The 10,599-nt window shown below is 58.3% G+C and overlaps 2 protein-coding genes across 2 annotated transcripts; one reads left to right on the forward strand and one right to left on the reverse strand.

Moving 5' to 3' along the window:
- Positions 1-348: 348 nt before the first annotated feature.
- On the reverse strand, positions 349-6,470 carry SODALDRAFT_350675 (rRNA biogenesis protein RRP5; the record flags this gene model as incomplete). Its single annotated transcript, XM_028613496.1, has 3 exons — positions 5,779-6,470; positions 622-5,708; positions 349-397 (listed from the first exon to the last, which is right to left on the reverse strand). Exons 1-3 carry the CDS (start codon positions 6,229-6,231, stop codon positions 349-351), a joined length of 5,589 nt encoding a protein of 1,862 aa, XP_028466252.1. The 5' UTR covers positions 6,232-6,470.
- A 226-nt stretch (positions 6,471-6,696) lies between these two features.
- Positions 6,697-10,389, forward strand: SODALDRAFT_333022 (hypothetical protein). The gene is made up of 5 exons (XM_028611862.1): positions 6,697-7,096; positions 7,182-9,015; positions 9,088-9,287; positions 9,353-9,432; positions 9,534-10,389. Exons 1-5 carry the CDS (start codon positions 6,827-6,829, stop codon positions 9,991-9,993), a joined length of 2,844 nt encoding a protein of 947 aa, XP_028466253.1. The 5' UTR covers positions 6,697-6,826; the 3' UTR covers positions 9,994-10,389.
- The last annotated feature ends 210 nt before the right edge of the window (positions 10,390-10,599 follow it).

Here is a 10,599-nt window from a genome sequence, read left to right on the forward strand (position 1 = left end):
GGCCGGCTCCACGGTTGGATACGTTCGTTGTACGTTCCCTGTGAAGCTACGTAATACCAGGTACAGGTACTCTGACTGCCTCTCAGGTACGGGCCGCGCCTGCCTTACCACCTGAGGCCTCAAGGCGTGAGTTAGATTAGTCAGGTACGTACTCGATGCTCCATTGTTCGACTCCCTAAGGTAAACACCATCCAGACATCACCAACTCCTTTGTTATTACTATTTTGCGTAAACAAGCAAGAAAAGTCAAGATATGCGGCTCATTCTAGCCCTTTTGGTTCTGGTCAAGTATACATCAAAGGGCATAGAAACGTGTCTATGCAATGCAACGTCATGTCTTTTTATATCTCACCGACCCCTGAACCTGACCCTGACGACCTCGACGGTCTCGTATATCCTTCAGGTTGAGCAGTTAGTTAGAGGGGGGCAAAAGGAGAGCTCCTTTATCCCTTTCGTATGCATACAAAGACTTCATTAACTTTTTTGTTTACAAAAAAGAATCTAGAACTCCAAATAAATATACGCCCACAAAAGAAAGCCAACCCCTTTTCCTATACCCACACCCTGGGTGACGGTGGCATGGAAAAAAACGACCAAACAAGACGATTAAAGTCCACCTACTCCTCACCCCCCTCCCCCTCACCCTTCGCCGCCGCCGCCTCCTTCCTCGCCTTCGCAGCCGCAACCCACTCCTGCGCCTTCGCCATAACCCTCTCCCGTCCCGGCCCCTTGGGGTCCGTCTTCCCCTCCCACTCCGCCCAGCGCTTGAACCACTTCATAGCCCGCTGCGGCTTGAGCCCGCGCACCCTCGCCCCGCGCTCAAACACGTCCCTCACGGCCGCGGCATCCGGCTCGGCGGCAGACACCTCCAAGTCCGCGAGCTGGTTCCAGTAATCGAACCGCTTCGGCCACGTCGCAAGCAGCGTCTCAAACGTCGTGCGCCCGCGCTCCGCATCCCCATGCGGCGACCGGAACTCCAGCGCCCCAAACTTGGCCATCAGCCCCGCCGTGTGGCGCTCGCCCAGCGCCTGCGTCGCCCGGGGGAGGAGCGCGCGCGCCCGGTCCGCCTCGCCGAGCGTCACGTGGAGGAAGTGCGCGTAGTTGGTCCAGACGTCGACCGACTGGGACCCGTACCGGGAGAGCATCGTCTGGAACAGGGCGTCGGCCGCCTTGCGCTTGTTGGACTGGATGTAGATGGTCGCCAGGCGCTCGTGCACCTCGCGGTCGTCGTTGTACTGGCACGCCCGCTGGAACACCTCGTCCACCGTCTTCTTCGTGCCGTAGGCCACCTCCAGGTTGAGGTACGCGATCCACACGTTGAGCTTCTCCGTCACCTCCCGGATGTTGATCGTCCGGATGGCGCGCTCCGCGATCTCCCGCGCCTTGCTCAGCTCGCTGACCTGCATCTGCAGCGCCATGTACGCGATCCAGAGGGACGACGAGTCCGGTTGGCCGAGCAGGAGTCGCTCAAAGTCGCTCGCTGTCTGGGGGCCGTTGACGTCCAGTTGCGCCGTGCGGTCGATCTGGATCCCGTCCTCTTCCTTCCTCTGCTTCTGCTTGGATGTCTGTTGTTTCCGGGTGGTAGGCGCCGCCGCGTCGGCTGCATCATCCGAGTCGTCGAAAGCATGGCCGGTCCAGTCGTATTTTCCGGCTCCCAGGCCAATCTTCTCCTTCTTCTTCTGTGCTTGCCCGGACATGGATACATCTCCGTCGTCATCGACGGCATCCTCTGCACCTTCGTCTTCGTCTTCGTCTTCGTCTTCGTCTTCTTCGTCCACCGATCCGTCTTCATCCTCATCCTCGTCGTCCTCTTCCGAGTCGTCGTTATCCAGGCCAATAAACTTGATAGGTGCACCGCCATTCATCAAATCGATCCCTTCGTCGCTGTCGACGTCCTCATCACCATCCTCCTCGCCGCTCGACACCAAAACAGCACCCTCGCCGTCCTCCATATCGGTGTCCTCTTCTTCCTCGTCGAAATAGGCAGGCTTGAGACCGAACGAGACGCGCTTCTTCGCCGCATTCACGTCGAGAACCTTCGCCTTGACCAGGTCGCCCTCCTGGTAGAGCTTCCTCGCGTCCTCGACCGGCTTGTCCGCCATCTCGCTCCGATGGCACAGGCCGCTCACGTTGGCCGAGTCGTCCACCACGATGAACGCGCCGAAATCCTCCACCTTGCGCACCTTGCCCGTCACGAACTGGCCCGGCTTGAGGTCCCGGTACGTGACGAGCGGCGTGTAGTCCTCGTCGACGACCGAGCTCTTGAGGCTGAGCTCGACATGGCCCGACCCGGCGGCGTCCACGGCGAGGACGCGCCCCTTGACCAGCTGGTCGACCTGGAACTGATCCTTCCACTCCTTCAGGAAGCGGTCCGACAGGTTGCCGATCTTGACCATGGCGGTCACCTTGCCGCCCAGCAGCACGAACACGCCCTTGTCTCCGACGTGCTTGACGAAACCCCGGATGATGTCGCCCGGCGCGATCTGCTTCGCGTCGGTGATCTCCCGGTCCGCCATGGGCGACGACGAGTTGAGCACGCGCGACGGCCGCGTCGAGAGCCGGATACGCTTATTGGCCTTGTCGACCTCCACGACCGAGACCCGGATCGGCTCGCCCTTGTTGAAGTGGAGCGTGTTGGCCTCGCTAAAGTCGTCCTTCACGTCCACCAGGTGGACCGACCCGGAAACCGTCGGGCTCAGCTTGACCATCACTTGCCGCTCGCTGATCTGGGAGACCACGCCCGCGAGCACCATGTTGGGCTTCAGCGAGTCCCACGAGACGGCGGGGGACGTGCGGGCGGAGAGGTCCAGGCGTTGTTTTGCCGGGTCCACGTCGACCACCCGGACGCGGACGGCCGAGCCGACGGGGAAGTGCGAGACCAGATCGCTCGCCTGAGAGACGTCGTCGGAGGCGTCCATGGCACTGACGCGACCGCGAACGACGGGCGAGATGTTCACCCACAGGCACTGGCGCGACGCGTTGTTGACGAAAGCCACGTAGGAGGCCCCGCGCTCGAGTTGAGCGAGGGAGGAGAGGGGCTTCAGTTCGTCTGCGGCGAGATCGCTGGGCTTGGCCGTGAACTCGACGACCGAGTTGTACGATCGGTGGGAGAAGGCGAGGAAGCGGTGGTTCTTCGAGTCGTGCAGGCCCATGGCGCGGACGCGAATGGTATCGCCCTTGTTGAACTGCGAGAGGGGGTTGCTCGGGTCTTGGATGTCGTCCCAGGAATCGAAAATCTGAGACACGTCGACGCGGCCCTGCACCTTGTCTTCGGTCTCGACGTTGAGCTGGGTGGCGTGAATGCCGACGATCCGGGCATCGAGGATCTGACCGAGGGCGATGTCCTGGACGGGTCCGTGGATCTGGGGGCGCGTAGTCTGCTTGTTATCCTTGGCCTTCTCTTTCTCTTCCGCGGATCCGTCCTCCGAGGATGCCGGCGCGACCACGAGACGATTCTTCTCCAAGTCCACAGCAACCACCTTGACGGTAAGACTCTGGTGCTTCCGTAGTCCAAAGTTCTCCTTCTCCTGGTCCTCCTTGGGCAGCCTCGTCTTGAAGAGGACGCCGACCAGGTTGCCGCCAAACTGGACCAGCACGGCTCCCGGACGGATATTGCTCACAAAGCCCGGCACGACATCCTTCACCTTGGCATCTGCGTAGCCGCGGAGAAGCTTGCCGTTCTTGCTGGCGTCGATGAGGCTCGGCTTCATGGTGAGGACGATGGCCCGGCGCCGCTCGTTCTTGTCCAGGACCATCAGGTCGGAGAGTTCCTGGCCCACGTGCAGTCTCTTGAAAGCCGACTGGTTCTTGCTTGCCGACTTGTCGGTGAGGTGACCGACGCGCAGAATAGCCTTGAGCTCGCTCTTGTCGAGTTCGATGAAGATCTCGTCCTCGGTCTTCTGCATGACTTTGCCGGAGACCATGTCGCCCACCGTCAGGGCTTTGAGGGCCGCCTGCTTCTCCAACCCGAAGGCGGACGGGTCTTTGCAGGACACGACGAGTTTCCGGGCTTCCGGATTGACCTCCAAGACGTGCACGTTGACTACCTGTCCCACCCGGAAATGTTCGGTCGGATCCTGGATGTAGGCCTCGCTCATTTCGGAAACCGGCAGGAACCCGCGAACTCCTCGGTAGAACTCGATCCGGGCTCCATGGGGCTTGATGTCGCAAATGGTGCCCAGAGCCTGCGTGCCGACGGCAACCTCGTCAAAGCTCTGGATAATCGGGGCGTCCGAGTTGACGAGGGTCTTCTTCAGGGTCAACCGCATCTGGCGCTTCCTGGGCCGGACGGAGAGGACGCGTGCTTTCACAGTCATACCCTCCCGGAACTTCCTCTCCGGGTGCTGTAGCCGGACGTCCGCGAGATGGGTCTCGTGGACGTAGCCGGTGATGCCGTCGGCCAGCTTCAAGATCAGCCCGCTGACTCCGTTCGCGCCGACGACTACCCTCTCGATGGTACAGCTGACGACTTCGCCGACGGGGACGTCTTCCAGCCGAATGAATCGTTGTTCGAGGATGGACTTTTCGAAAGACAAGACGAACATGCCGTCCAAGGGGCTGTAGCCTATGATGCGGCCCTGATGTACGGATCCCACTTTGTGGGCACCGCTCGTCTCGTAGAGGGCGTCCACCTTGCCATCCCTCACCTTGGAAATGTGGACGAAGCCCGAAAGACCCGGCACGCCCAGATCGACGTACAGACCGATGTCGGGTTCGACGCTGCGCACGGTGCACTCTTCGACGATGGAAGCGATGGGAAGCAGATCGAGGGGCGACTTGGGCCTGGCGGCCCTCTCGTCGGCGGTCTTGGGCCGCAGCTTGGTGATGTGAGGCAGCAGGGAGATGCCGAGCTTGGGGTCCCTCGCGGCGGGGAAGGTGCAGATGACGCGGGCGTTCACACGAGAGCCGACCCTATGCTTGGCTTCGAGGTCGACGCCGTCGGGGCCCGCGCCGGAGTGGACCAAGTCGGCGGTAACTGTTAGGTGGCCGAGAATCTTGCCCGAGAGGCCTCGGCCGCTGACGGCGGTAACCAAGACGTCGACGGCCGACCCGGGCTGGAAGGAATTGACGGTGGTGGCAGTATTCGCAATGGCCTCGACGCTACCTAGCTTGGCCGGGTCCATGGTCAACTGGGCAACCTTGCCCGAGACGGTCTTGACGAGACACAAGAAGACGGCGCCCGGCTGGAGGTTCATAATCTCGTCGGCATTCGCACCGACTTCCTTCTTGGACAAGAAACCCTTGAGCTTCTTGCCGTCGATGCCGAGGTCCATCTCGTAGCCGTGATCCTGTACGCTGGTGATGGCGGCCATGACGGTAACATGGGGGACGACATCATCCTTGGACAGGCCCGAGTTGGTTTCGCTGGGGCGGAGAGATAGTTCGATGTTGCGCCTGGGCTTGGCCTTGGATTTGCCGGTGTTCTCCTCGTCTTTGGTAGAGACCACGTAGGCACGCACATATTGCCCAATCTCGAAGAGAGACTTGAGGTCGACACCATTGTCTTCGTCGTCGTCGCCGCCGCCGTCATCCTCCTCGTTGCTGTCCTCGTCTGACTCTTCGGCATCCTTTTGGAGTCTGGCTGTAATCACGTCGGAGATGGCCGCAATAGAAACGTTGCCGGTGAGATTGTTTGGGAGGGAGACGGTGAGATTGTGTAGGCCAATGGAGGTTATTTGGCCCAACACAAGTGAGCCTTTCACTAAGCGCTGTTCAAAGGGTCAACATGTGTTTTCTCATGACAAAAAGAGAGAAAGATGGAAGGAAGGGGAGGCCTACCTTGAAGTTCAAGCTCTCAACCCTGACAGCATCTTCATCCGCGAAGCCCTTGCTCTTGCCCTTCTTCGAGTCATCCAAGTCAAAGGCCTTCGACTCTCTCCTTCTGAGCTTCTTCGTCTTGGCCTTGGTATGTTCGGTGGTGTCGAACTCGTCCTCAGCAAGGGCATCCGCCTTGGCCTGCATCTGGATTTGTTTGTGTTCCAGCGGCGTAAGGACACTGGCGCCGCCACGGGGGAACAGAGGTTCTTCATCCTTTAGAAGGGAAACGACAGTCTTAGGTGCGGTGGTAACGGCAACCGTGTCAGTCTTCCTCTTCTTGGTATCGACGCCGTTGCGGGTGGCAGCGTCTTCCTTGGTCGCATCTCGTTTCGACGGCCGGGTGTCTTTGGAAGGCTTTGCTTTTTTGGGCGGATTATCGCCGCCCGGGGCTTCTTTTCTTTTAAGAGAGCCCATTGTATTGACTGGTCCTTGGTATTTGGTACACCACAATGGTTCGGAAGGGTTCCTGTCCCAAGTGGATGACCAAGTCGTGGTGTGGTGTGGGTGTAGGTAGGTATGAAGCTGTCAATGCGAAAGCAAAAGCAAAAGCAGTCCTTCCTCCTGAGCTGCCCTCTCGAATTTTTTTCTCGGTCGAGAATGGATGCGGGTTGCGGCAGATAACGATAACGATAAGATATGATAAAGATAAGGCCTTAAAGCAAGGTGCCTTAGTAAGGTGCCTTAGCCGCCCAGGTTCCAGTTCCGGTACCTTCCGTCATGCTTAGCACCGTCCAACAAAGGTACCACGATACCTCAGGTACGCTCAACAAGTACAAAATACGTTATCGATACGTCGTACAAGGCAGCCAGTAATAAACAATGACCACCCACACGTCGTGTCCCAACAACTTTCCTGCCTACGAAGTACTCTTTCTACCTACCTTCCCTTACTCTTTCGCCCTGAACTGCGTCAACCTGAGGTATGAAGAGGCCAGGTGGACATATCAGCTAACAGTCCCTTCTTGGAAACCCTTCCTTTCCTACCCTCATCACCTCCTCACATACAGCCATGGCTCCGAGAAAGCGTACAAGACCCAACCCAGAGTCCACGAACCCCTCAACAGAAACTACGTCACCGACTCCGACTCCGACGTCCTCAACACTCGAAGCAGCGTCAACCCCAGCATCCGCACCCGCACCCGCACCCGCCCCTGTACTTGCACCTGCACTTGCACCCGCCCCAGAACCCGAACCAGCAGATGTGGGAGGCGGTATGGCGCCGAAGAATCGGTGCAGAAACGACATTGACCCGAGCTGCCCATCCGATACCCAAAAACAAGTACGCCATTCTATCTTCCCCCCCCCTAACAGGCACCAGCCAGACGAGACGAGGGCGTAGCTTACCCTGACTCTGTGATTTTCAGGTCCATAAGACCAAGAGCTGGTATGGGTCATGGCCCAGAACTCCCAACAAGTCATCCGCCTCGACTCCCCAGATCGCTCGCGAGACCATACACGGGGGTACCGTGAAACCTCCCACGACACCCGACCTGCGGAAGTATGAACCGAAGAAGACCAGCGATCCCGTCCACCCCCCCGAAGATGCAGACGACGAACCGGCCACCCTACCCGATGACGGCGAAAGCACTCTCCAAGCTTCGGAAGCATCACAGCACAGTTCTGGTTCAATAACTGCCAAAGAACCGGATACGGAGGGCGAACCGGCAGACAACCACCAGCAAGCCATTTCAACCAACGACGACGACACTTCGGCCAAAGACCATCCCCTTGCACAACAGCCAGTGTCCCCGCAGGGCCCAGCCGTGTCTTCGGGTTGGTTTGGTTGGCTGGCGCGGTCCACGGCAGTAGATTCCATGCTTGGTCATTCGACAGAATCTCCGTCACAGACACTGGTTGAGGAGCAGCAGGACAAGCAACAGCAACAAGACGAGCAACAGCAACAGGACAAGCAACAGCAACAGGACGAGCAACAGCAACAGGACAAGCAACAGCAACAGGACGAGCAGCAGAATCAGCAGAAAACCGGGGACGAAACGAGAGCCGAAACCTCTAGTAATCCAGTTCCCGAGACACCGACAGCAAAGGCAGAAGAATCCCAACCACCACCTGCTGCTACTGCGCCATCGGGCTGGTTAAGCTTTTGGGCGACGACTCCCAAACCGGCATCCAGCACGCAAGACGAACCCTCGATGCCCTCCCTGCCGAACGAATCCCAGAGTACAGCAGAGTCTCATGACACCCCGATGCCCGATGCCCCTCCACCACCACCACCGACATCCGAGTCACCACAGTCACCTGCGCCTTCTGCCGGCTCTACCTGGGCCTTCTGGTCCCGAGATATGCGGTCCAAACGCGGCACCGAGCCCGCTTCTCGAAAGCCACAGTCGCATTCGGAATCCGGAGAGCTTGCCGTCATTGGGCAAGGCTCAGAAGCCAAGCCTGAGCCAGCTTGCGGCATGGAGGTCACCGGCGCCCAATGTCTCGATACCCAGAAGGAAGTAAACACCAAACAAAAGTCCGTGACGGGAAAGAAGGCGAAGAGGATTCGCCCCGAGTCCATGGACCTCGACGATGCCGCCTCCGTACGTTCAGGTGCCTCTACGTCAACAGCGCCTCAGCCTGCGGCCCCGTCGAAAACGTCTGCCGTCGACTCTACGCAAGCCAGCGCCAAGAAGAAACAGCAATCCATTTCGGCTTCGGAGAGCCCGGCCAAAACTCTCCCTCCCAATCTCCTGCTTCCATCCTTTAGTAGCACCTATCGCATGAAAGACAACCCGTCCATCATCAAGCAAATCGGCCAGTTTTTACTTCGGACCCAGCAGCCACCCACGAACCACGTGTTCAGGGTCAAGGATCCGCCCAAGATCAAGAAGGCCATAGCCATCGGTGTCCACGGCCTGTTTCCCGCTTCCTACCTCAGGCCCATGATCGGGCAGCCGACGGGAACGTCGATTCGTCTGGCCAACCAATGTGCCGAGAGCATCAGGAGATGGGTCGATGGCCACGGATGCGCCGACTGTGAGATCGAAAAGGTCGCGCTAGAAGGCGAGGGCAAGATCGCAGACAGGGTGGACAATCTGTGGAAGCTGCTCCTGAACTGGATCGACCACATCCGGGGCGCCGACCTGATCATACTGGCCTGCCATTCGCAGGGCGTGCCCGTTGCCGTCATCTTGTTGGCGAAGCTGATCGACCTGGGCATCATCACCGACGCCAGAATTGGAGTTTGTGCAATGGGTGAGTCCGACGCAGTCTCCGGAGTCTTCCAGTCTGGACTTGTAGCCTATCTACTAACTTTCAACGACTTAGCCGGCGTTTCACTTGGGCCCTTCCCAGACTACAAATCCAGCATGGCCATGTTGATGGGGAACGCGGCCGAGTTGTGGCAATTCTCGAACCCCGAAAGTGAAGTGTCTAAGCGATATGAAGTGGCTCTGAAAGAGGTTCTGGAATACGGCGTTCGGATGACCTACATCGGTAGCATCGACGACCAACTCGTGCCGCTAGAGGTAGAGCACCCGGACACTGCCATCTCCCCTTTGTGTCATGAATTGGGTTATTGACAGTCTTCCAGTCGGCCATATATTCACCCGCTTCTCACCCATACATCTATCGGGCCGTCTTCATAGATGGACGAATCCATGCGCCAGACTTGTGAGCGTCTTCTGCTCTTCCCTTCTTCCGTTATTTCCACCTATTCTCTTTCAGTAGCCTCATCGCCACCTCAATTGGTTACACCATCTAACCGTCCACAGCATCGCACACCTCGTAGGCTTTGCCCTCAAACTTCGCAACCTTGGCATCTCCGACCACGGTCTCATCCGCGAGCTCTCCACCCCTCTCGCCGGGTCCCTCTACTCGGGGGAAGGCCACTCCCGCCTCTACTGGGACGACCAGGTATACGACCTCGCCGTGGCCCACGCCCTCGAGACGACCGACATCCCCCCGCACGCCCCGAACAGGCAGTGCCACATCCGCCACCACCGTCCGCCCCGTCCCGAAGGAGCCGCCGGCAACGTTGGCGCGAGCCTCGCCAACCCGAACCCGTACCACCTCCCCTGGATCATGCGCGGCCTGCTCGAAGAAGACTTCGTCAAGACGGAGCTTTCCTCGGAGGCGGACGAGCTGCTGCGCCAGTTTGACGTGTGGAAGCCTGTTACCAAGGCGTTGAAAGACGTCAAATATCGCCTCGAGGCCGTGCGGTCTAAAATTTGAACTGCTACTCTCTCTCAAGGCGATTGGTCCTCTTTTTTTATTTTTCTTTCTTTCCATTCCTCCTCCTTTTCATTTCAGCCAGCGAATACTCTTGCGTTGTGCGGATTCGTTCTTCTAGACTTTGGCCTGTGGTGATAGACGCATGGCTCGCATGCCGCGTGGCCGAGGGCTGTCTAAGAGTTGCACAGGAGCAGACGGATACACGATAGAGGCGAACATGGGAACTGTTAATTATTAGTGTAAATACCCAGGTGTCTCGGAAGGTTGGGAGAAATAGTACCCACGGGCGTTTTAATGCGAATACCGCAGTTCGGGGAACGGTAGCAATGATATGCACAGCGGTTCCCTCACCTTGGACGTATCGCACCACTCTATCAGTAATATCGAACCCTAGTAGGAAGACAGTAATATTTGTTGTACATGATTCTATGATACTCGCAGGAGATGCGGACACTCATATGGGGGACGAATCTCCCATTTTCGTTCCTCCATCTCGGAACGACTCCGTCCCAACACGGTATATACCCATTACCCATTCCATACCACGGGGCTCAAGCGTAGAATAGCAACAACACCATCCGAATGCAAATAGTATGTTCTTACAGA

Source organism: Sodiomyces alkalinus (assembly GCF_003711515.1).
Source record: "Sodiomyces alkalinus F11 unplaced genomic scaffold SODALscaffold_5, whole genome shotgun sequence".
NCBI lineage: Eukaryota > Fungi > Ascomycota > Sordariomycetes > Glomerellales > Plectosphaerellaceae > Sodiomyces > Sodiomyces alkalinus.